The sequence below is a fragment of the Anas platyrhynchos genome, chromosome 1 (assembly GCF_047663525.1).
Source record: "Anas platyrhynchos isolate ZD024472 breed Pekin duck chromosome 1, IASCAAS_PekinDuck_T2T, whole genome shotgun sequence".
Taxonomy (NCBI): Eukaryota; Metazoa; Chordata; class Aves; order Anseriformes; family Anatidae; genus Anas; species Anas platyrhynchos.
The window spans coordinates 163,209,118-163,233,845 of record NC_092587.1 but is presented as its reverse complement, the minus strand read 5'-3'; the positions used below and the strand labels follow the sequence as shown (position 1 = coordinate 163,233,845).

Here is a 24,728-nt window from a genome sequence, read left to right as displayed (position 1 = left end):
ACTGACAGCATATCTTTTTATACTACAGCATATCTTTTGGGAATACAGAATCTTACTAGCTTTAATATGATGTCTGCTAAACTGATGAGCAAACTTATATGAGGTATCTGCCTATGATTAAGAGCACTTTAATCATTTAGAAAGTTACTCAGTTTGATTTACTACAGCTATGACAGGTATGAAAAATATTTTCTGAAGACATAAGAGAAATATTACAAATGTTATATCACTGATTTTCTACTCTTACCTCCTCTTAGCAAGGAAAGAAGTTCTGAAAAGTCAATTTTGGAAGTCAATTTTCAAAAGTCTTACCATCTACAGCAAGAGCTCTGTGCAACAGGTCTTTGGCTGCTCGCACAACAGCGCTCACAACGGAAAGAGCCCTGCTACAGTTTTTGTCTTCTTCGTTAGCTTTGTTCAAAAGCTGTGATTGCAGATCTCCATCATACTCACTCCTGGATGTAGATTAAGTTAAAGTAAGTTAATAAAATACAAAATTAACTTAGACATGTCTCACTTGTTTTTGGCACAGAATAATTAAAACAGTTAATTTATGATAAAGCAATAAAGAAAACAAACAAATCCAACCACAGAGGATATTTTGGAGGTGATGCCTCAGTGTTTGCTGTTTGTTATTATTTTATTTTTATTTGCCAGGAAATATGAAAAGCATATTTCTGAAATGTTTGTTTTCACTGGATGCCTTCCAAATCTTAGAATTTATTAATTGTTATGCTTTTCCGAGAGAGAGAACCTATCTTGATAAAAACAGAACAATAGCAAACGCTTCACAGAAACCACTGAAACTCTTTCTATTGATATTCTCTAGTATCACAACTGTGAAAAAGATTCACCTTCCCTATTCTAAGGATTAATTATTTTTGAAATACCATGTTAGGCTTTAACCTTAACAAATAGTTTTCTCTTTGAAATCTACTGTTTATGTCAAATTAGATTCTCCTAATCAATATATGGACATTATGCACAAAACTATTCCACTAAATTATATAAAAGATATTTTGATTGTTATTTTCACAGCAGTTCAACGATAAGCATAAACTAACTCAAGCCTTCTATATGGTAATAATTTAGCAATGGCATAGACAACTGAAATCACTCAGTCAACAGGTAAAGCAAATTTCAAATTCTTTTGTATTTCTTATGTTTTGAACTTAGGAAAAAAAATCTACAATATTAAGATTCCAGAACTAGCAGCTCAGAATGCTCAATGACTTGACTTTACATAGAATAAAGTGCAACCAAATGAAATGTACAGCAAGAACACTTATATTTCTCTATCACTTAAATCAACCACTCTTACAAAAAGTTTTTTTGGCACTGAATCCTAAAATTGTATTTTTGTTGTCAGCCTCAAGCCATATTAACTGACACTGAATGCAATTTTACATTTTCAATGAATCCTTACAATGTGTTTTTGTCCTAATCAGAAACATGTTAATACACTTCTTTTGGTATGGCTTTTCTTGTCATTCACATAAGCAACAACTCTATTTGAATGTGAGCATCCTTCAAACTAAACAGAGTGTGAACTTTACAAGCTCTGCTCTGTAATATTTGACTGAACATTTATTCTTTTACTGGATACAAATCAACACCTCAAGTCATTATGTACTAAACTGTGAATCCTTAAACCAAGGATTATGCCAAGTCCATAACTATAGATGTCCATCAGATAACATTTTGGTTTTTGTTGTCCAAGGACACTTCAGAAGACACTGTCATTAGAGGCAGCAATTTGCAGGTTTTCCCAAACAAAACTTAATTTATTCCGCAGAGCACTACTCAGTTATGCTATTAGGGTCCTTCAAAAGTGTCCTAGAATTTCATCACAATTGAAACAACAAAAAAAAAAGATGTTTCTCAACTGAAGACAGCACTTTGGTATTTTTATTTTTTATATTGTTCCCCATATGTTAGCTTAATTATTAAGTTAGAACACCATGAAGCTTCAATTTAGCTTTTGTGTACTTTGCCATTTTGAAATCAAGGAAACTCATACTCTTTTGCTCCTAAGAGGAGAAATAAAAGTTTTGGGAATAAAAGTATTTTCCTTGTGTTCTCATTTTCACATACGATTTTGATACTCTAATAAAATCAGCAATTCCAATGTTGAGGGGATTCCCTAAACATAGATAACCATGATTCCAAGAGACTAAATCAATGAAAGCGTAATGGTATGTACCATTGTAATTTCATTCTTCGTTATTACTTATTTCATTCTTCGCTATTACTTATTACTTGTTTACATGAACTTACTGTTATTACTGACAAGTTGGATCTCAGTAACCCAACTCAAAGTAACCCAATCTCATTTTAAAACAGTTTAGAAGAACTACTTGTATCTTGAACTATGCTATTACTACAATTTTGCTAGCAACTTCATTTATTCATATTTTAGTTCCTTTAAATTTTTCTGAGGAGCAACAGATTCCTAGAACTGTTAGTCCAAAATATGTCATTACCTGTTACATTCCTTATTTTATCCTCTTCATCTTTTATTAGTTATGTGCACCTACCGCATAACTAGGAATCAAAGTAAATTATTATTCTTTGTTATTTTACTTCTTGGATCTACTTACTGATGATCAACAATTTACCACAGAAACTGAGATTTCAGTAAAGGGTATGACATTTTTTTGCTGTACAGACATTGGTAGTAATTCATATATTGAGACACTACTACATTTTGAAAATCACATTTTCTTTACTATCAATGTAAACGCCTGAAAACTGAAAGCAATACTTTCCACTAAAGCATTGGATTAAGTGAATTCATCCTGAAAGGCTAACATAAAGCTTCTCTGAAGAATAGTCAGATGTTTCAGCTGATTTTATTTGCATTTTTTCTTTTTATACATTTGAACTTTACAGTAAGATAGGAAACTTCCCATAATAAACAGACCTTGCTTATCTACATTATACAATCCTTTCCAGCAATAGAGGAAGGAACTGAATGAAACCAGAGAGAGGAACATTACAGTCAACAGTCTCTCAAAAATTTCTGAGGTTAAAGAAAAAAGCCAGAACGTAGTGGTGCATCTTATAAATTTGTTATAACTTTAAAAGGAGTAGACAATGGACCTTGCAAGAGAGGTGAACTAACAGAGTATTTGCCAATTCAAAAATAAGAGAATCTAATACAAGACTGTACAACTGGTGCTCCAAAAGCTGTCTTTAATAAATACCCTAAGACTGAAACTACACTGAAAGAACACAATACTGCTGCTAAAGACCCTTTCCTCAAGCACACTTCAGATATTATTTATTTCTGTTACTTCTCTAAAAAGGTGTGTTATAATAGCACATATAATTTAATTAACTTTTCTTAGAAATAGATCACGACAACACACAAACCTGTAATAAAGAATCTGTGGAATCTGTCCACGTGTTTGGTTTGTGCCGTTACTGCTCAGACTACATGTACTAAAGGTAAATGTTACACCATCTGGACACTGAACTGTGGTCATTCCTCCATCTCCATTGGCAGTCCGGCTTCCATAATTCCTCAAACGAATCGCGTATTTCACATTTTCCTTAAAAAGGAGAGGCAAAAGCAGTATGCAGTATAAAACAAGTATGTAAGTTAGGCTTCATGGTATAACAAAAGCTATTTCAATTATAATCTGTTTATGCTATTATAAAAGTAAAGTTTTAATTTCTTTTTTACTTCCAGGATTTGCACTTTTCAGTTACAAGGTGACAATTTACAAAGCAAACATGTCAAAATCAACCATAGATGTGTAAACAAAAAACTATTTACATTGAATGCTCTAGATTTTGTTTTTTACAAGTCATATGAAACTTGTACAAGTCATACGATGTGTACTTCTTTGATTTACCTTCAGTGGTACAACTTTGTCAAGTCTGATTTCAGCTATGTCACTGGGAGAATCATCTGTGGTGTAAGTTCCTTTAACCAATTCTAAAGATGTCCATCTATGAGAATGAGTTGAATCTCCAGTATGATCACTCTGAATCAAAGAACAATGACATTTTAATACATTTATTACGTAAATACATAGCACATTTGTACAAATATGCCAGTTATTTTCTCTTGTAGAAACTGTTAAACACAGCATTACAAATAAAACAAAATTGAAAAAGTTCTTTCAAATGCAGTACTTACATCATCAACTAATACTTCCAGTTCATACTCGTGAATTCCCCCTCCACCGTAAACAGAAAAGCCTACTACAACTACACCAGCCTTGTCCACAGAGAAACATATTGCATCAGGAGATCCATTCCCAGTATTCCAGCTTCTTCCCTGGCTTGTTTTAGTGAATCTGTTTGGAGTGGATTTCACAGAATGAAGAGAGTTCAGCCCATCAACCTGTAGAAAATTAAATACAAGCATGAAAAGTTAGCTGTTAAACATTAGGCAACTTTAATAAGTTAAAGTAGATGCCAATACTGGCTTCTTTTCAGTACAAGATAAAATGAAAAAAAAAAACATTTCTGGTAATATTTATGAGTTAGGTAAGAATTATTAGGAATCTTATTTATTTTATTTTCAGGCATTTAAATATATATTTTTGTAGGATGAATTATCAGAAAAGATAACTTGGTATGCCTCAAGAAGAGCTGCTTATTTCTGCTTTAGTGTATGGTCAATACGTATCTTATATAATAATAATAAGGTCTTTAATCAATCTTATCGAAAGTGTACTTTCCGTGAAAAAATTTGCTGATAGTACACAGCGATGTGCATTTAATAAAATCAAATAAATTCCTATCATTTAACAACATGATAGATTCATACATGTGAAACTCTGGATTTTAAGAAGTTAGACTCAGTACCATTCTCAGTTTTCTAATACAAACCAGATAAACTTGAAAAAGTCTACTGTCTTTTATATGTATCTATAAATTGAATATGTGTATTATACAATACTGACTACAAGGTGGATGCTATACCATGCATAACCAAAATACATTATAAATTCTGATCCATAACCAAAAACAGATAGGATTAGAACACATGGAAGACCCATGATACCATCAGAGGCACAGAGATGCTCAGGGATGTGTCACTGCCTCCAATGAACACCAAATGAATACATTTCATGTGTATGTAGGCATGATTTCATGGTGCTTTCATGTGTAGGCATACATGAAAAAAATGCTTAAAAATATTGTCACTTTGGAAAAACGTACAGTGTTCTTCAGCCATGATGAAGTAGCTAATTATCAACAGTATTTACCTAATAAAATGAACTTTTTAAAAAAACTTAGACATCTGAAAGCTGCTGAGAGCAATTCCAGCATCTGTAAAAGATCTACACACCTAGATTAACTGATGTCACAGCATGTATTACATTCATAATACACTTGTCCTGAAAGACTTCTTCTAGGAATGGTCTTATGGAAGCTTTACCTCAGATCCTAATGCTGATGCTGTAAGTTCGCTCACTATACTAGCAAGCAACCCACAGGTATTAGAAACTAGATGTGAAGAAAAAAGTTCATTTTCTCGTCTAAGACTATTCCGGACCGGTAAAACAACAATGACCAACATCTTTTCCAGCACTTCCCGAAAGCTTGTCATCCCTGAAACATTTTCTTCGCTCTGCATAAAGAAGAGACAAATAGCAAATAACATTGTTCATTCTTTAAATAAAAATAAGTTTTCCAAGATTTCCACATATTATAAACATCAATAAATAATGAATCAGTGACTTAATAATAATAAGAAATGTCTAGGCAGATAAAAAAAATAAAATAAAAATCAAAGCAATCATAACATGTATTCCTTTGTCAAGAACCTGGTTAATATTGCGTATTGGTATTCTTCTCAAGATGGAGCTTTTTTTATATCCCTCCATGACATAAGCATGCTATAGATTACTTAGTTTCTTAGTTTTTAAGAATACAACACATTACAGCACCTAAATGGCTACCTATTGAGCTCTTCACATCATTGTCTTTCCCTCCGCCTAAAAGGAAACTCAGAAGCTTTTTGGCTTTGATGTTAGTAAAGAGAATGTTCTGTCCAAAAGGATAAGATGAAGTCAGTGATGGGAAGCTTATAAAAAAGTTTTTCTTTACTGAATGAAGAATGTTAAACAAATCTAAACTTAGGTACCTACTGCGTCTACTACCTAAGTGACATCCACTGTTTTTCAAAATAGTTATACCTACTGAAAGTCATTCCCAGTAATTAAAAATAGGATCAGCTACACTGATTGGAATCAAAGGCTTGTCTTTTTCACCATTCTGTCTTACAAGAATATTCAATAGTGAATAGCCCGGAAAGACAATCATGTCAAGCAAACCAGTACAGATAGCTGAAGAAACACTTTCAATCTTTAGGTGTTAAGAAACACTTGTATCCAAGATGGAAATATTATCTTTGCATTTAACAGGTTTTGGTGAATTTTTTTCTTCATCAACTTACACAGATGTTTTTTACATCCATGAAAACTTTTATCATAGAAATGGTCTGCAGAAAGATGTTCCACAGCTTAGCTGCATGTTTAAGGAAGAACAGCTACTTTTTGAACTTACCTTCTGCTAAAGTCTCTGGTTACTCCAAAATTTTGGTATTGAAAGACTCAATGACTATCATTTATTTACCCTTCATGCATCATTCACAATTTCATAAGACCTTACCCTTCTCGTCTTTTAAAGTGAAGAAAACTATTTAGTAGTCCTAGATCTTTATCATCTTTACCTTTTTCATTCCTGTAAATCTTTTCTGAAATTCCGAAATTTCTGAAAAATACAGCATTTGACAGTTCAACAACCTGGTGTAGAACTATATGAACTGGACTTCCCTTGTCCACCTTTACTCCTTTAAAAACTGTTTACTCCTTTAAAAACTTCAGTTTGAAACATGAATTTTTTACTGAAGATGTGCTGACTGTTCCTCAAAGCACTGGACCAACCCACAAGTTCTTTCTTGTGCTCCTGTGCAAAAGCTGAGAAACTTGCAGAGAACACTACGCACCACAAGACAACTCTAAACTATATTTCTACCATTTTAATATTCCAGAATAAACATCTTTTCTCAAACATTTTTCCTCAAACAGGCAAGAACTGGAGTAATTCAGACCAAAATATAAAAAATTGATAAAATAATAAATTTTTGAAACAAATCTTTTAGAAAGAAAGCACTTAAGTAATTCAGCTACAACCTTATAAAACTAACATTTTAATTTACGTAACTTTTATTTGTTGCAAAGTCAAACAGGTTTTTAAATTTTTAGAACATATCCTAACCTGACTAAGTTTTTCCATATGTGCAACCAAAAGAGGAAAACGATGGGCCAGAGCAGAGTCATTCTCAGTGCTGACTTGTTTTACCATTGATCGAAGCAATGCCTCTCCATCATAAGCAATTGGAAAAATAGAGGTCAGTTTCACTGAAGTGTGGCAGAGGGCAGACATAACAGCAGCAAGAAGCCGGCTACTGGAGGTTTTGAAATTTGCTTCTTGGATGTCCTAAAAACATAAAACGGAATAAATAGAAATGCACTGTTACATTCAAAGTCAATGAGGAAGAACAACTTTTGAAAGGAAATTTCCGGTTTTATAGTAATTATAGAAATAGCTTAAATAAACAATTTCATGTAGTTTTAGATTTGCTGTGAATTTTACATTATCTTCTCTCCTGAGCTTTGATTCAGATCTTTCAAACTGGAATAATTAAAATTTGTTTTATGACATATGTTTTAAAACAATAAACCCATTAAATTACTTTTGAAATCATGATACTCCCTTGAAGTCTTCTTATAATTAAAATTTAATTAGAATAATATGCTAACGAACTGTTTCCTCCTTGGATTTTAATATACTACATGAATTTTCAAGCAAAGAAACAAATTGTTTATATCTCATTTAATGCAAGTGAGCAACTTAGATGCGGGATGCTCATTCAGAATAAGCAAGACGCTTAGGAAAAACTTGCTGATTATAGGATAATATTGCCAGCTTCTCATCTACTTTGCTGGATCACAGCATTGTTGCAACATTTAGTAATGAGAAATTACTTGTTTATTAGTGACGAATTATTAGTGTCAAAAATTCCACACATATATTCACATATAAAGCATAGACTACACACTGAAAAAGCAGTGTGCAGCAGTTTTTTTGACCACAGCAGAATTTGAATTGCAAACCATGATACAAAAAAAGCAATACACAAAAGCAATAAAGAATTTTAAAACTGCTTTGCTTCCTAGAGCACAAGAGCAAGCTACATGGTAATGTTCACTTGTGAAACTTTCATGTACCTGATCCAAACAATTGAGCAAGTCACAAAGACATGCCCACTGGAGAGCTGGTGTTGGATAAAAAGAATGAAAGCAAGCTGTGAATGTATTATGGCATTCCTGAAGAACAGCTTCTAAAAGGCTCAGGGGCTGACTGAGATATCCTTGTGGATCATTGTCCAACTTGACCATGCAATGATCAACTCCTTCAGATAGGATTTTTCTCAGCAAGGTCCTCGTTTTTCCAATGCAATCTGCTAGCTTGCTGGTTTCTTCTACAACCGCCTTAGCCGTAGCTAGGTCACAAAAAAGAAGAGCATTCATGTTCAGTAAATTAAACGTTTTCATATAAAATGCACATTATACATGCAAATAAAACAACTAGAAGTTAGCAACATTGATTAATGTGTATTTAGAAATGTTAATTTCACAAAGCAAAATAGCGAAGGGTGTGTTAAGCTACATCAAAGAAACCTGCACATCAAAAACTTCCAATTTTCCAGTCTTTCATAATACATGCTGAATTTTAATATAAGTATTGTTAAACTACAGGCATGAAAAACATTTACTGTCTTTCAAATTTAAATTGTGCTCACTACCAAAGCACGTACTATGCACAGAAATGGGAGAAATGAAGACTAAATGGATTAAAATAACTCAACTGTCAAGCAAAACAAAAATTAAAATATACATGAGTTTCAGTGTAAACATGTGGTATTGAACATTTAGTTATACGGTTAGCTGCAAATATCCCATTTCTGACCCATCTCAATATCCCATTTCAATATCCCATTTCTATTGGAGCAATTAAGTCTCTTAATTGCTCCAATAAAAATATCTGTAGAAGCAATTTCATCTTACAGCTCACTCTACAATAATAGATCAATCTTGTCAATGTCCTGTCCTGTATATTATTATTTGCCGATAAATATGAAACAAGTGAATTAAGGAAAATACCTGATATTGGATATATTTCACAGGTGTAGACCCTCAGCAACCTCAGACAGCAAGTACCCACAAAACGCAATCTTTCTAAATCCAGAAGAGTAGCAGTATATTGGAAGCCTTTAAGTCCACGAAGTTCTTCGACTCCTAGCACCAGTGTTGTCCAGCTCCAGTGAAGAATGCTCAATAAAGACTCAAAGCATTCCTATTTCAGGATATGAAGCGTAAAGGAAGACAGATTTTGTGTAAAAAACAAAACAAAAAAATGAACTTTCAGCAACAGAATAAGATGAAACGCAAACATCTATATCAGTATTTAATCTGAAAACATACTTATACCTACATGAATCTACCATACAAGACAGAAAACCTATTTATTTGAGAATACACAAACTGAGAAGGTAGGGAATAATTTCACTGTATTACTGTCCTAAAAGCAATTTATAATACATTATAATAATGGGCATGTGGAAGTCTCTCAGTTATTTAAGAACTAACAGCTGTTTGTATTCATTTGTAATACAGATTTTTCAGTAAATTTTACTTGTTTAATCTGCATTGAATAGTGTGATACTTACTTTTAACAGAATACATTTTTGCCATAATGGTAATGTATCAGGGCTGGTCTTGCCTTGCTTTTAAGCAGTTATGATCTGTAAGATCATGGGAACTATATCACATTTACAGTATTTGGAAATTTCAACAGAAGCACTTGGTAATCCATGAGGAACCTGAGGGTTTACAAAGTTTTGTTTATCCAAAAATTCGTTTCTACTGTTATGAAATGTGTTAGTTTCATACAGCTGTACCTCAGAAGGTTCCCTACAAGTATTTGGTATTGATTACCTACAAGGTGCAGGTATACCTTCAAGCTGCAACAAACACGCTGACTGTTCAGTTATGTATGCAATGTCCACAATGCCTGATTCTCTAGAATGATAAAACTCATATGCCAATTCATATCTGTGGTGAGGGATAATAGCATCAAAATAATGAAGAAAGAAGATACAATGTGAAGGATTAAAAGCCACAGTAGTCCCTAGTTTAATGAGAAAATTTTAAAGTAAACGTATTTAGAGTAGCTATTAATACATTCTAATAATATGATTACTAAAAACACAAATCATGTCAAATTTCTAGAATTAATCTGAAAACTGGAAGATCATTCTGATCATTAGAGAATACTGAAAAAATACAGAATATATAAATGAGAAAAAAAAACTGGTTAAGAAAACCTGACTGAACATGTCTGTATGTAGTCAATAATTTCTATGTAACTGTTAGTTAAGAATACTGACAGTACACACAATGCAGCATAAAATATATTTTATGGGATGAAACTGAAAAAAGGATGAAACTGAACAACAAATAATCATTCCTTCTAACAGATAAGTAAGGGACTGTACTATGAAAACACAAGGACGGAATCGGCCTTACTCTGCATCATAATACATCATTTCAATGGAGTGTATTACGCCTCAAAATTTGACTAGCTTTCTGCTAGTCCTGCTGTATGTGAAGAACTGCACACTATCTTCTAGCAATAGTTGCAGGGCATTGTACCTATTAATATTCCTTACCTCATCTTATCAGAGTTTAATTAAATGCTGATACTCAGTGCATACTGGAAAGCATCCAAGAGGAAAATGAATCTTACCAATGACTAATTGGCAATGTAAAAGCCACAGAGAAGAGAATACAGTTAAGCTCCTTCAAAACTAAACTAAACTAAACTAAACTAAACTAATATCTGCCAATATTAATTTCTTTGCAGTAAGGGCTTTTACATTGAATGCAATCAGTAAGTAAAAACTCAAAACAAAACAAAACAAAACAAAGCCAATCAGAAAGAAAACTAAGAAACTCATACATGAAAAGTAAACTAAGCCTTATAAACAAAAATATTTCCAGGCTTGCATCATAAGGTTAGCTTAGCCTTAAATTTGAAGTCTGCAAACTTCAGAAAACAAATAAATAATAAAAACAATTGAACAAAATCAAAATACAGAAGTTCTATATAACAGTGTAACTTCTGCTTGATACAGCAGGTTTTAAAAAAAAACAAAACCACTAATGATTACCACACATACATCTTTTGGTTTTGTAAGTATGAATGTATGAATGAACATGCACAAAACAGAAAGGATTCCAGATAATACTCACCACTGACACAGTTCTGGCAAAAGACCTCTTTAAAATATGCACAGGTTCACTGGTTTGCTGTTTTCCTTTGGAGGCACTACCATCACTTGTTGGCAGCCTGGAAGAACAATTTAAGATTTAAGAACTGACCTAAATTCTGCACCTAGCTTTCCTGTTTCTATTGTTGAAGAACGACAGACAAAGAAAGGTTTAACAGAGTTATCCATAAATGCTCAATTTCAGCATAACTTCCTCCAGTTCCTAACCCTTCTAGACCAGCAATTAAATAACTTGAATTCTGTTCAACTAGTAATATTGTGACAATTGAATAAATTTGAGATCTATGTGAAATTTATACAAGCATTTACTGTATTTCTTCAAATAAAAATTTTAGGACTAGAAATGTTACTTCTCAAAGAATACTGGGTTTTGGTATGTGTAGGCCACGTCATCATTTTTACTTTGTGATATCTAATGCATATCAAGCACTCAGAATTAAAACCAAAGGTTTTTGTCTTTGAGTATTCACAGAGATAAAATCAGTCCACACCTCCTGAAGGCAGAAATAAGTTCAAGTATACTTCAATTTCACTCATATTGCAATGAAAAAAGACAAAACTTTATGTACCTATATGGAAGCAAAAGAAGAGGAGACCAAAGGGATACTAACATCTTGAAGAACTCTGGTTCCTAATAAAAAAAGTATTTTTATTTCCTGGGGATATAACATCCCTGAGTCTATTCTTAACTCTGAAGTGTATAGGATGTTGTTTGGAATTAAAGTATCTGAAGGTGGGTCCCAAAGTCCCACACAATAAAAGCACAACCAATATAGGCAGCACGTGTTAATGCAGCACCTTTCCTCATGTGCTACTTGTGGCTCTTCAGCCACATCCTTCCTCAGAGGGCCCTAAGTTTGCTTGTCTTTGGTTATAGCTATATCTCCACAGAAATTAACCAAACGATTAATAAATTGTACCAGGACTTTACGCGCATCAGTCAAAACATTCCTCTGGATAGAGAGGCATTTATGGACACAGAGTTTACCTGGAAAAGTCAGCTGCTCTGACAACGGACCATAAAAAGGACATTTTGAAAAAGGACATAGCAAAGGACCTGATGTATACATATGGTTCAATTAACATATATATATATATGTACATGTATCAGGTTTTGTATATATCTGAGGAAATCTGAAAGATACATAATACAGTGAAAGAGTTCTTGCTTTTTAAAACCACTTGCATAACATTTATCATGGGGACAATAAAATTAGGGTAGGTAATTGTAAAGCACAACTCATTTTAGCTTTTTTTCATTACAGTAATGCAATGTGAAAATCTGTTTAATAATATACTACTCAAAAAGTGAAACATACTAAATGGAATACTTCCCAACTAGAAGTGAAACGTTGGATGAAGTCACAAAGCTCTATAGAACTATGATTTTATGATTAAAGTCATTTTTTAAAAAATGGAAGTCTCACAGAATCACAGAATGTTTGAAGTTGGAAGATCCCCCGTGGAGATCACGTGGTCCAACACCCCCACCAAGCACTGTCACCTAGCTTAAAAACTGTGTCATTAAATTGTTCTAAATAGAGGTCAAAATATTACCTGTAGAGTAACTGTGGGATCTGCCCTGCATTAACATCTGTACCGTTATTTGATTTCTTGGAACTTTTAAACTGAAAGACAACACTGAAAGAGAAAACAACAACAAAAGCAATTATTCAAGTAATATTAGATCTCTTCTTATGCATTAAAAAATACAGAAAAAAAAATACCCATCATCCGTAGTAATAGAGGCCTGTCCATGAGATCCACAATCACTGCTAGGTCCTGACACTCTTGCCCAGGCAACATACCACCAGCCAGCTTGTAGGAGTACAGGTTCGTCAAACATCATTGCATACTTCTCTCTGGATGAAATAAATTCAAAAAAAATATATAACTGAATTAGTTTATATATTGATCTTTAACAAATTATACCGTTTATAAAAGAAAATTCAAAATTAATGGGAATTAATTTATTAATCTCAAGTATCTATTTACATTTGACATTTAAAAATAATTTGTTGAAAAACACTAGTGTGGAGGAATGGTTAAGTGAAGTAGGTCATGTGAATGTTGAGCAACTTGGAGGTAGCGAGCTAAAAAAGTATCGAACGCAGCTCATATGAGTCTGGCAGCTGGCGGGAAACCAATCAAGGGACAAAGGCATTGTGTCAATGTGTGGATGGGAAAGTACCTAAGGCGGGATAACGGTTGAGGGAATGAGGAGCTAGCTGATAAGATAGGGAAAGTTGCACTAACCAATAGTGAGCTTAGCTTTTGCAATATGTATGAGCTAATTATATTGAATCATATAAAAAATGGCTGAGCTATCCAATAAATCGAAGTTCACTGATCACTCATATTGAGCATCTGTGTCTTCCTTCCGTCGACAACACACTAGTAAATTTTACTTTTTCTTTGTTTTAAATTCAGAAGGACCTGCAAATGCTTACATCTAGCATGGTCTTGCATTTTGAAACAATCAGATACGAAATGCAAACAATGGAGATAAAGTTAATTTAAAATGTACACCAAGCTAATTACATTTAATACATATTACTACAACTAATGTAAGTGGGTAAATTTTTTAGTAAATTACAAGAGTTTATGCACAGATTCTTAGGAGTTACTCATGAACATTTAAGAAACCAGTATTATACACATGGGTCTTAATACTTGAGATTTAAAAGAATTAGTCATGGATTATTTCAATGGTAAATTCTTTCATCTTTCAAAGCATCCTTTCAATATGAGTAGTAAGGGAAATATCTTACCTAGCAGCACAATCATATGCTAAGACATCTGTTTCAGCAAGAAGGTCACCATCAGTCTCATGGTCTCCCCCATCTGGACCCAATTCAAACAACTGGTAGAATAAGAAAAAAGGTAAAAGTATGTCTCAGCTGTTACAAACTTCATGCCACCACTTTTTCCTGTCTTGTATTCCAGAAACTGTTCAATATTATTCTTTCCCCTTCCCAAAAATAACTGCTTGTCAATGTTACTGATAGGCAAATTCTCACCTGGAAGTCAGGATTTTGTAATGTCATGAACTATTAAAAAACAGCAATTGACACTGATCTACCAGCCTTATGCCCAAATATATTCTGATCTTAAGTGGAGAAACTCTGTAAATCTTGCAGACAAGACAAATACAGAGCATCTAAAAAAGGCAAAGTTTGGCAGAATATGAAGGTTTTCTATCTGGAGATATACTCAGCTTATCTGGAAAGGGACAGCTTGACTGTCAGTAATATCATAAACAGTTCTTGACTAGGACAAAAGATGTTACCCTTTTCAAAAGAACTTGGGCTTCTTAATCAGTCAAAAATCACTTCTTCAATTTGATCAGCTCGAGAGAGGCCCAAAATACATACCTATGACTTATGTTGTAACACCCTATTTAGTATGTAGTTTATCTGTGATAGGATTGGCAAATCTTATTTTGGTCATAAACTAATCTTAGACAACCATTAACAAATGGTCATAAGCTAATCTTAGACAACCAGAAACAAATTGAACAAATAATACAAGAATGCTTTGTCGGGGTTACAATCTTTAGTACTTAAACCATAGTAATGCTTTTCGGGTTAACTTTCTTTGATTTCCTTAATCATTTGTAATTCTAAGTGACTGTATTAAACTAGAATAAATTACAACTATTTATTTCAGCTTTCCAGTTGTCTTACACAAATGTAAATGCTAACCACATACCATCAATTTCCCTAAAATAAACCATAATAATTAGTAGCCCTATTCATCTGAAAACAGAAAAAGAAACTCAATTACCCATTAAATGATAGACATATGACAACAGTAACATATCTCTTATATAAAGATCAAACAGAAATCTCCTACAGCTATTTTCTTTCCTTTTTAATGTTTTTCAGGGAGTTTTTGAAATCCCTATTAAATGGAAGAACAGAAGGTATTTATCAGAAATGATTGCTCTTGTAATCACACTGTGTTTACTTGAGCTTTTTTTTCCAATTCAAAACCAATTTATTGCTCCAGTCCTAATCATCTTTATGCTCAGCACAAAGCAAACACAAGTTGTATGCTTGGTGCTATTTCAATTCATTTTCAATTGAAGAATCCCGGCTGAAAAGCCATTCAGAGGTCAGTCTGGGAAAGAAATGACAGCAACTATGGGAAGCAACGGTTCAGCTGCTACTAAAGGAATTCCAGCTACTGATAAGTATTCTTTTCCTGTTTTTGAAAGGCAGTTCCCCATGTATCCCAACACATGATGTGTTTCAAACTTGAAGCCCACAATACAAAATTTCTGCAAATGTTCTGAGCTTCATGAAAATGAACACAGAACTATTCTACTCACTGCTGTATCAGATCCAGGCACCTGTAAGATGGCATAGCATTTAGTGAACTTAAGAACAGTCTAAGAACAGTCTAATTCTTGACCATTAAGAATAGTAATTCTCAGTTCTCTACCTCATCTACCCTACCTGTGTAAGGTTCATTACTTCTCACTAAGAAGCCTGGTGCCAGTTCTATTACTAATGCTTTTAATATACAGGAAACCACTCATTCATCAAGAAATAAAATTAATCATGTTTGCAGGTGGCATTTCTAAAGTTCTGAATTTGAGACATAAAATTATTTAAAACAAAACCAAACAACTTACCTTTATTTTTGCAGTATATTCACCCCTACCTCCAAAAAGACCAAGACCACCTAACAAAATATCTGTATCAGCACAGAAACGGATAGCTTCTACTGAGTGGGCTGAATAACCCCAGCCACCTCCATGACCTAAAGAGAAAAAAAAAATCACAATAATAAAAAAATACAGTTAATCTACCCTAGTCTTTTATGCCACAAGCTTGATTAATTTATGCTATAAAATTTTACTGTGTACATACTTTCAAATCTGTTAACAACACTATAGTCTTCTTTAGAATAAACTTTCATTACTGCTTGAGTCTCTTCTTCTGTATTTGCTACACCCATTTTTAAGTCCTGCATAGCAGCCAAAGTATCAAGACAACCTAAAAGAAAGCAAAACCAAGAAACACTTAACATTTCTTACTGCTAATTATGATCAGTGAAATGGAAATGAATCCTAGTTAAGAAGATTAGCTGCTTTGTCCCTAAACCACATGTAGTCTACTATTTTAATTTTGATTAGGTTACGGGTCACTGCTATAAAATCTAAAGGTTTCCTGTTGAATACTGAAGTCACTTAATTGATTCAATTTACAGAATAACCAAGAAACATGATTTAATCTAATGGTAAATAAATAGCCAGCAACACCCTCATTGCTTGTTGGTTTTACTTTTACTTCCCATATTACCACAAAAAAAGAGCTGAAGTAACAAATGAACAATGGGCAGATTTGAGAGCCCTCATAGAAAGCTTTATGCTTCATATTATGCTTCCTATACATGGTTACCTAAGATACCTTATTCTGACTTGAACACAAAAAATACTGTTCAAGTTAAAATTTATCCTGTCTCTAACACACAGGGCAATGAACACATTACAATCTCTGAGCAAGTAACCTAAAATTATTTCCAAAGCTGTGCTTTGAAGCACTGGACATGTTGGTTACGGCCAATTTATACATGAATACTACAGGATTATTTTTCATTTTGGTGGGCTTTTTAGATTAAAAAAGGAAATCATATTACTCTTAATGGCTGACTATACAAAGCTGCAAAAAGTAATTCTAGTTACATATACTGAATTAATTTCAAAATTGCACATTTAAGGATGCTTTTTCTGTTTTGGTTTTTTTTTTGGAGACTGCAAGTTAACTTGAGTATTGACTGCAGACTGTCCAAAAAGTTTATCTAGGAAGCTCTCTTACTGTATTCTGCTTACCTCTGCAGGTTCCATCAGAAATCTAAAATCATCTAGCATCATTAAGATGGCAGAAGAAAATTATTTTGATTAAAATAAATGAATGTCAGCCAGATTATAAGTGTTAAGAACAATGGTGAAAAATTAAAAGATTTTAACTTAAAAAAAAAAAAAAAAGAAGTCAGAAAGCTGTTACACTACAGTTCATTTATACATTAAGTCATGTGTCTATTTCACCTAAGCTTCTGACTTATCAACTATAAATGTGTACCTAGAATGTGCAAAGCTGCATGAGATCTGGTGGTTAGAGCTTTGGAACCTGTTGGTAGAGCAAGTTCTGGACTCAAAATACTACACCGGGATTGCATGTCTGGAGCTGAGGGAAGTCTGGAATCGGCAACTACTGCATTGTAACTCCACAGTTCCCTAGCATTTGGTCGAAACCTAGAGCAAGACAAAACAGAGTAAAAAAAAAAACCCTTTCACCTACTTAAAAAAAATACAAAAAACTAACTGATAATTAAGTAAGCTTTTTAATGTAAAATGTAGATATTCCAGTACAAACTCTTAAAAGTGCACATCATTACACCAAATGCATATAAGCTTTACTGGCTTAACACTAGGCAAATGGAGAGACAACATTCTTATTGTACTTCAAGTCAAACGATCTATTATGGATTTGCATATTGTAGAAAATGTTAGGCACTTTTCAAACCTAATAAATATTAAAATGGTATCATCTATCAAGAAGCATGAATTAAGTAGCAAAGTACTAGACATAATGGCAGATGTGCTCAAGAATGATAAAGATGACAAGTGAACGTAAAAAAAGCTACTCACCTTTAAACAAGTTTAAAAAGATCTTGAGAAATCCACATATTTAGTTTGGGCTTTTAGAATGTATAAGATCCCATTGTGAGTTTTTAAAGGATCATAGAAAATGGCAGCATGAACAACGGAATAGAAAGACTTTCTATACTATAGATCAACATGCACAAAAAGAAAATGAAGTTTTTGATATAACTATGTAAAAGGAAGAAACAGTTAAAAGACACAGGCCTATGGGAGTGTTCTAAATAAGAAGAAAATAAATTTTCTCTTGGTACACTGTACTAAAAATCCAAAAAAAGGGACTAAGATGGTATAAGTAACTGAGAAGGAAAGTTTTAAATAAAGATATTACAGGACAATGTATCTATTCAGGATTTCAACAATTTAGCATTGTCTAAATTTATATACATGCATATATGTATATAAAGATACATGAAATGATTTAACCACTTGAATTTAACCACACTACTAACTAAAAAATTTCACAAAACTGTGAAAAATATCTTTAAAATTAAAAAGTTTGTACAAAGAAACTGCCCCTTTCATTTAAATAGGCATGAATAAAACTATCCTTGAATTATAATTAATATACCACATATTTCATTACCAACTAGCATATTTATTAACATCTCTTCTTTAGACTGTTTTAATATTTTCTATTAAACAAGTATGGAATGTAACAGAAATAAATCTGCAAACAGAGACTTCAAGAATCCATTCTTCATAGTTATGTCCTGAAGTTCTAGATTTACTTCTAGTCTCCAAATTTTTGAAAGGCAATAGCACAACACCTCAACCGACATTTACCCATAATATCACCTTTAAGTTACTTTCTTATAATGTGAAACTTGAGTTTGAAATTTGTCAAGCTGAATAACCATTATTATTTTACATCAAGTTGAGTGTCTTCACCTGCCTTTTTCCACCCTGAAACTTTCTGCTTTCTTATGGCCAGGAATAACTCACAAATCGGGTCTTTCAGTGTTTTTTAGTCATGCTGATAATACCACAACCAAAAGTTTGAAAGGGTGTGGGTGCTACTTTTCCTTATTTCAAATCTCATCATAATTTAAGTAAGAACTTAATCTGGAGATTGAAAACTTAAACTGGAGAATGAAACTCCAACAACACTGGGGATGTGCACAATGCAGGACTACAGCTACCCAGGGAATTTTAAAGATCATAAAGTAATATGCCTAGCAAACATGCATGCTTCAATGTTAAATGCCTATTAAGTTCTGAAGTCTCAATTTTGGATGAAGGCATCCAAAGTAGAATGCAAGTAGCCTGGACACAATGATCTTTTGAAGATATGCTCCTACGTGATAGTATCTTTTCCAGATGAATGCTGACTAGCTGGTTCCCTGCTTTATTCTAACTTTAAGCGATTATTGTGTTTCAAGAAAGTCTTCAAAAATAAGTGTAATCACCCACCACTTGCACCCAGATATCAGTTCAACTCTCTGTCCCAAATACTGTCTAATAGAGCTATAAAATAACTCTTTAGAGAAGCATTTGATGTTATGTTTTGGAACAAAGGTTTATGATTTATACCTGGTAAACGACTCCACTGAATGCAACACTCAAAGACAACTGTAACCTGAATGCCTGTACTATCTGTGTAAATATCTTTAGTTTAACCTCAAAATATCAGAGGTGAAAAGAATACCATTGTTCTATTCCTTCTCCTATTCAAGTCTTAATCACTAATGCTTGAGAGAGAAAAACAAAGATGAAAGACACGATGTTGTAGAAACTGGAATGTCAAGAAAATTCAAGTAGTCAGTACAATGTTAAACAGATGAAGGAAATCTAGGGAAGAATAAAAAAGAAAATAAGCAGAATACACTGGGATTCCCCAAACATCATGAGGTTGGAATGAGAATGATAAGGTGCGTAGAAGACTCAGAACTGGTTTTTTTTGTTTACTCAGGAAATTAGCATAATCAAATCTCCAGCCTCCCAAAATAATTTTAAAGGATTTTATACTATGACTTGAGGAGCTATAATCCACACTTGCCTCCAAATAACATCATAGACAGGATCCAGACACACACCAGAACCTTGAAGGTCTTCCTGCTCAGAATCATTGAATGTTTTGCAACTGCCATCTACTTTGTTTATCAGAAGACATTTAAAAGGAGGAGGTTCTGATATTGAGGCTGGTACCAAACCTATATCAAGGGGGAGAGAAATAAAATAAAAAAAAAACAACAAAAAAGACTTCGCTCATTACATGGCATATTCTATACATGAAGCATTAATGTAGTAATGAAGAACAGATACCGATACAGCAAATAATAAACCATAGTAAGATTGCAAAAAATGTGAAGTGCAAAAAAGCTTAGACTTAACAATCTTATTTTGAATAAAATTACATTTCTAAGGGAGCCATGCTCAGTATAACTACAACATTAAAATATTTTAATTTGCTCTATTCACTTTTTCAATTTGTTGCTCCTTTATTGTTTGCATGCATGAATCTGATTCTTCTCCAATAACTTTGTAAGCATTTAAAATAGTCTAGAAGATTTCTTGCCTATTATATGCCTGCTTGCAAATATCTCTGATGTAGCAAGCACATGAGAATTAATGAGAGCTTCATCGATCCGGAGGAAAGTCTGGTCTCCACTTGCTCCAATCCATGTTGCTTTGCGTCCGTATTTAGAGCCTATATTAGGCATCGGTGCTGGTTTTGCATTCCAGTAGGGCATGTCCAGAATTGGTCTACCAAGCTGACCTTTCTATAGAGAGAATATAAAATTGGGAATTAACACCAAGTCTCAGAGATAAGCAGGTTACTTACACAGTTAAAGCATAAAAAATAAGTAATCTGGAAGAGAGAGCTTACCACAAAATTACCTTCAGAAAATAATGACTACTTTAAGTGAAGCACTAGACGTTTATATAAAGCAAGCTTTTGAGAAATACTCTCCCCTCCTTATTCAGTTATTTTATTTTATTTTATTTTATTTATGGAACTCAAACACTCCATTAGGGAGAACATTCATTTCCACCTTCAGAATCAAATATAACAGCATTTATTCTATTTAAATACTCAGTATTTGAATAACTTCAGTGCTAAACAAGGAATTAATTGATAGGAACTTATTCAGACAGCCTAAATTAAACTCAGTTCTGAACTTTTATGGACTTTTAGTTTGACAGAACAAATAATTCTTAACAGTTCCTTGAAATTGATTAGCACATCAAATTTGAGCTAAAATGAGTATGAAGTGCCTAAGCAAGCACCCCTGAATATGCTCATTAACATCCTGACATGAAGATCTAGGGTTTCATTTCCAATCTACAGCGAGCTAACTGAAAGATGGACCTAAGCGCCTAAGTATCTAGAATCACAGAATCACAGAATGGTTCGGGTTGGAAGGGACCTTAAAGCTCATCTAGTTCCAACCCCCTGCCAAGGGCAGGGACACCTCCCACCACACCAGGTTGCTCAACGCCCCATCCAGCCTGGCCTTGAACACCTCCAGGGATGGGGCATCCACAGCTTCTCTGGGAAACCTGTTCACACCACCCTCTGAGTGAAGAGTTTCTTCCTTATATCTAATCTAAATCTACTTTTTTTTTAGTTTAAAATCTAGTAAGACCTGATGCAATAAACCTGCTTAAACTCCATCTGCTTCACTCGGGCAAAAAAAACTAATTCAGTACCAATGAAGTTAAGGTAATTTATAATTTAAAATGCTAGAAGAGAAGAATATGCATGTATAGCAAATGCATTCTGCCCAGCAGGTTACTTCTCTCTATATATATAACACTAAATATTAACTACAGGTGAGACTGAACAGGAACACGGTCAGACTAAGCTTCATTGATAAAGTTCACAAAGCCAAGAATTAAAAAAAAAGGTGTGGGGGGAAAAAAATGCCTAAAATTGCAGATTTGTGGGAAACTCCATAGAACAGAGAATTACAATTCCAATCCCTGCTTCAGTTTCAGAGATAGCTTATTCACATCTAATTGGGAAGTCACATCATAAAATCCAAATCCAGAACTGAGAATATGGACTGGAGTTTTGAGATCTCCATTCTACAAATAGGAAGACAAACAAATATGGTGCTCCAAGTACTGCAATACCTCCCTGCAGAAACAAAATTTGTACGTTTTCTAACACCATGTAGTTTCCCTCACCAATCAATAGTTTCTTTAATTAAAAACATCAAGATTGCTAAAAGAAAAGTTCGAAATTGACAACCTCTGAAAATAAAATTACTTTTACACTCCTGAGTTTACAAAACCTGAAGAGTAAGTACACGCAATACTGTAAGACCATTTCTCAAGCATATTTAATATTTTTTGACATACCATCATCCTTTCATTATATTCTATATCGAAGCAAAACCATCACTTTTGTTTGGGAGAGACAAATGAGGAAGAGACTGATGAGGATAATCTAATTTAGAAGTTTGGTCCAGTCTTTAAAGTTTACGTTTGAACTAATTTTGAATGAAGGGAATTCACTATTCACATATGCACAATCAGAAACTTGTTAAAGTTGAACCAAAAAAGTTAAAGTTAACTTGTTAAAGTTGAACCAATAAAGTTATACTGCATGTATGCAATGTATATATAATGAATAGACATGCACTGACACATACTACTTGTATTCTTTTTCCTGCTTATTTACATGTTATATGAATACAATGTTAACTAGTAGGTTAATTTTCAGTGAAGTTTTTCTATTAAAAAAGATGTATTGATACTAATGTGCATCCCTCTGGGTAGGTGAACTTGTACAGCCCACTTTTTTTTTTTAACTATAAGAGAATACTTCAAACTGTAAACAACAGTGAAGTTGTTTGTTTAGTGAACACACTTACAAATAATATGCTTGCTCTTGGGCTTGCCTGACTTTATAAAACTCTCAGTGAACTTACAGTCTGATAGTATTAAGACTAGATAAGAGTAAAGACATAGAACAGGTGGTCTAAATATGGCCTCAAAGCCTTTTTTGTTTCTGAGTGATTTATTATTATTTATTATTTATTTATTTTAAGAAAAAGACTCAATCAACAGACAGGTTTTAAAATTCTGTTTCTCAGAGTGAATTTGGATTTTCAGGAGCTGAGTTTCACAGAAAGTCAACAAAGTTTAAGCCTTTATATACTCAAGTCACTTTTGACAAAGACTAAAGGTCTAACTCGAAGTGTGAAAAACAACGATTATTAACTAATATAAGAGTCATCTGGGCAAAGTTTTAATTAAAAATGAAATTTTCAATTCTAAAATTTCAATCTTCACCTTTTTCGCATTTTCTGTAAAAAGATACAGACTCCAAAAGGTGATGTATCTGTTGTGTTTGGCATACACATTTTATGTGTTTGGCAACACATAAAACACATTTTATGTGTTTTAAATACATTGTTTTTAAAACACATAAAAACAATTCTACACTCTAGCTTTTGTTAAAAGAACACTCTGGGGAAAATGCTAACAACAAATTACCCTGGAAAAACTGTAGTGAGGGAGCATTTCAAGGACAAGGTGAAATAAAGACCTGAAGTCAGGATGCAGGGGGATTAAATGATGTTGAAGCGCTTATTCAGTGAAAATATAAATTGATCCCAATGGACATGGGGGAGTACATGCCAGGTGGATATGAAAGAAAAGTACCACAGTTATGCTGTGTTGTACTGATCAATAATTTCTCCTAAATTGTAAATACAACTTCTGCAATTCATTGCCATTTCTATGGAAGAAAAGGTGACCCTGTTACTTTTCCAACTCATGCAGGTAATAGAATATCCAATAGATACTTATTTGCAATGGAGTTTGTAACAATAAAGAGTTTGAGAAAACTGTTCCACCTCAAAACTGCCAAGAATCTCTGGTACCATGCTTTTATAAACACAATATTAGAGGCCCCATTTTTAAACATGAGACACAGACATAAAAGACATGCAGAATCCGTGAGTTGTTCTATGCTTGCAAGTATAATTAAACAATTTTGAAAGGCCTTTGAGCAATACATTGATTACCAGTTTATTCCCATAAGTAAACGTTATTATTTCCTTACTGAGAAACTTCCAAATGTGAAAACCTGGCCATCCGTTAAGAGAATAGCTGTATGGTTGCTTCCAGCAGTAACTTGTGTACTAGGACCTGGTAATGCTTGCACCAAAGTAGGACATCCCCTATATCAAAAATAAATTAATGTTGTATCATTACATGTTTATGCAACATATAACGTATATACTAGTATTACTACGATTTCACTAACTGAAATACATTCATTATGTTCAGATACTATATGGAACATCTGCCAAGCAACATCTTACTTATTAAATGAACAGAAGCTTGAAAAATTGTACCAGATATTTGAGTTTATACCTTCTTGTTACAGGGAACCAGATCAAGTACCTTTTTCAACTAAACTCAGGAATTGCCACTGAATAAAAATGGGTAATTATATTACTGTAGGATTACATTTCTGTTACAGCAGGTACAGTAATAAATATGTGTGTGTGTATAGGCATACAAAATACAGAGCAATGAATTGTAGCATTAAAAAAAAATAAATCTGTAGCGAGGATGTTGATTATGTACTTAACAAAATTGTTTAATTGATGAAGTGATCAAATGTGGTTGGTACTCTAGTACAATGACCAGAAGCAATACTGCTGTGGCCCTCCTGAGTTAGCTGTCTACAGAACCATAAAAGAAAGAGAGGGTCCA

The 24,728-nt window shown here is 33.4% G+C and overlaps 1 protein-coding gene across 34 annotated transcripts in view; it reads right to left on the bottom strand.

The window, feature by feature from the left end:
* MYCBP2 (MYC binding protein 2) overlaps positions 1 to 24,728 on the bottom strand; it is a 193,443-nt gene that overhangs the window by 88,498 nt on the left and 80,217 nt on the right. For 31 of the 34 annotated variants that reach the window (XM_038182409.2, XM_038182484.2, XM_038182684.2 and 28 more), the window contains 18 exons: positions 24,070 to 24,187; positions 20,569 to 20,773; positions 20,050 to 20,203; positions 17,470 to 17,642; positions 16,258 to 16,383; positions 16,020 to 16,147; positions 14,152 to 14,243; positions 13,108 to 13,242; positions 12,938 to 13,021; positions 11,343 to 11,439; positions 9,192 to 9,384; positions 8,256 to 8,530; positions 7,243 to 7,464; positions 5,399 to 5,590; positions 4,148 to 4,354; positions 3,861 to 3,992; positions 3,376 to 3,554; positions 313 to 455 (listed from right to left, as the gene is read on the bottom strand). In XM_038182409.2, the coding sequence (XP_038038337.1) occupies positions 313 to 455; positions 3,376 to 3,554; positions 3,861 to 3,992; positions 4,148 to 4,354; positions 5,399 to 5,590; positions 7,243 to 7,464; positions 8,256 to 8,530; positions 9,192 to 9,384; positions 11,343 to 11,439; positions 12,938 to 13,021; positions 13,108 to 13,242; positions 14,152 to 14,243; positions 16,020 to 16,147; positions 16,258 to 16,383; positions 17,470 to 17,642; positions 20,050 to 20,203; positions 20,569 to 20,773; positions 24,070 to 24,187 (2,855 nt within the window). The remainder of the gene's footprint in view (positions 1 to 312; positions 456 to 3,375; positions 3,555 to 3,860; positions 3,993 to 4,147; positions 4,355 to 5,398; positions 5,591 to 7,242; positions 7,465 to 8,255; positions 8,531 to 9,191; positions 9,385 to 11,342; positions 11,440 to 12,937; positions 13,022 to 13,107; positions 13,243 to 14,151; positions 14,244 to 16,019; positions 16,148 to 16,257; positions 16,384 to 17,469; positions 17,643 to 20,049; positions 20,204 to 20,568; positions 20,774 to 24,069; positions 24,188 to 24,728) is intronic. The other 3 variants (XM_038182649.2, XM_072032474.1, XM_072032480.1) reach the window with 1 other exon arrangement.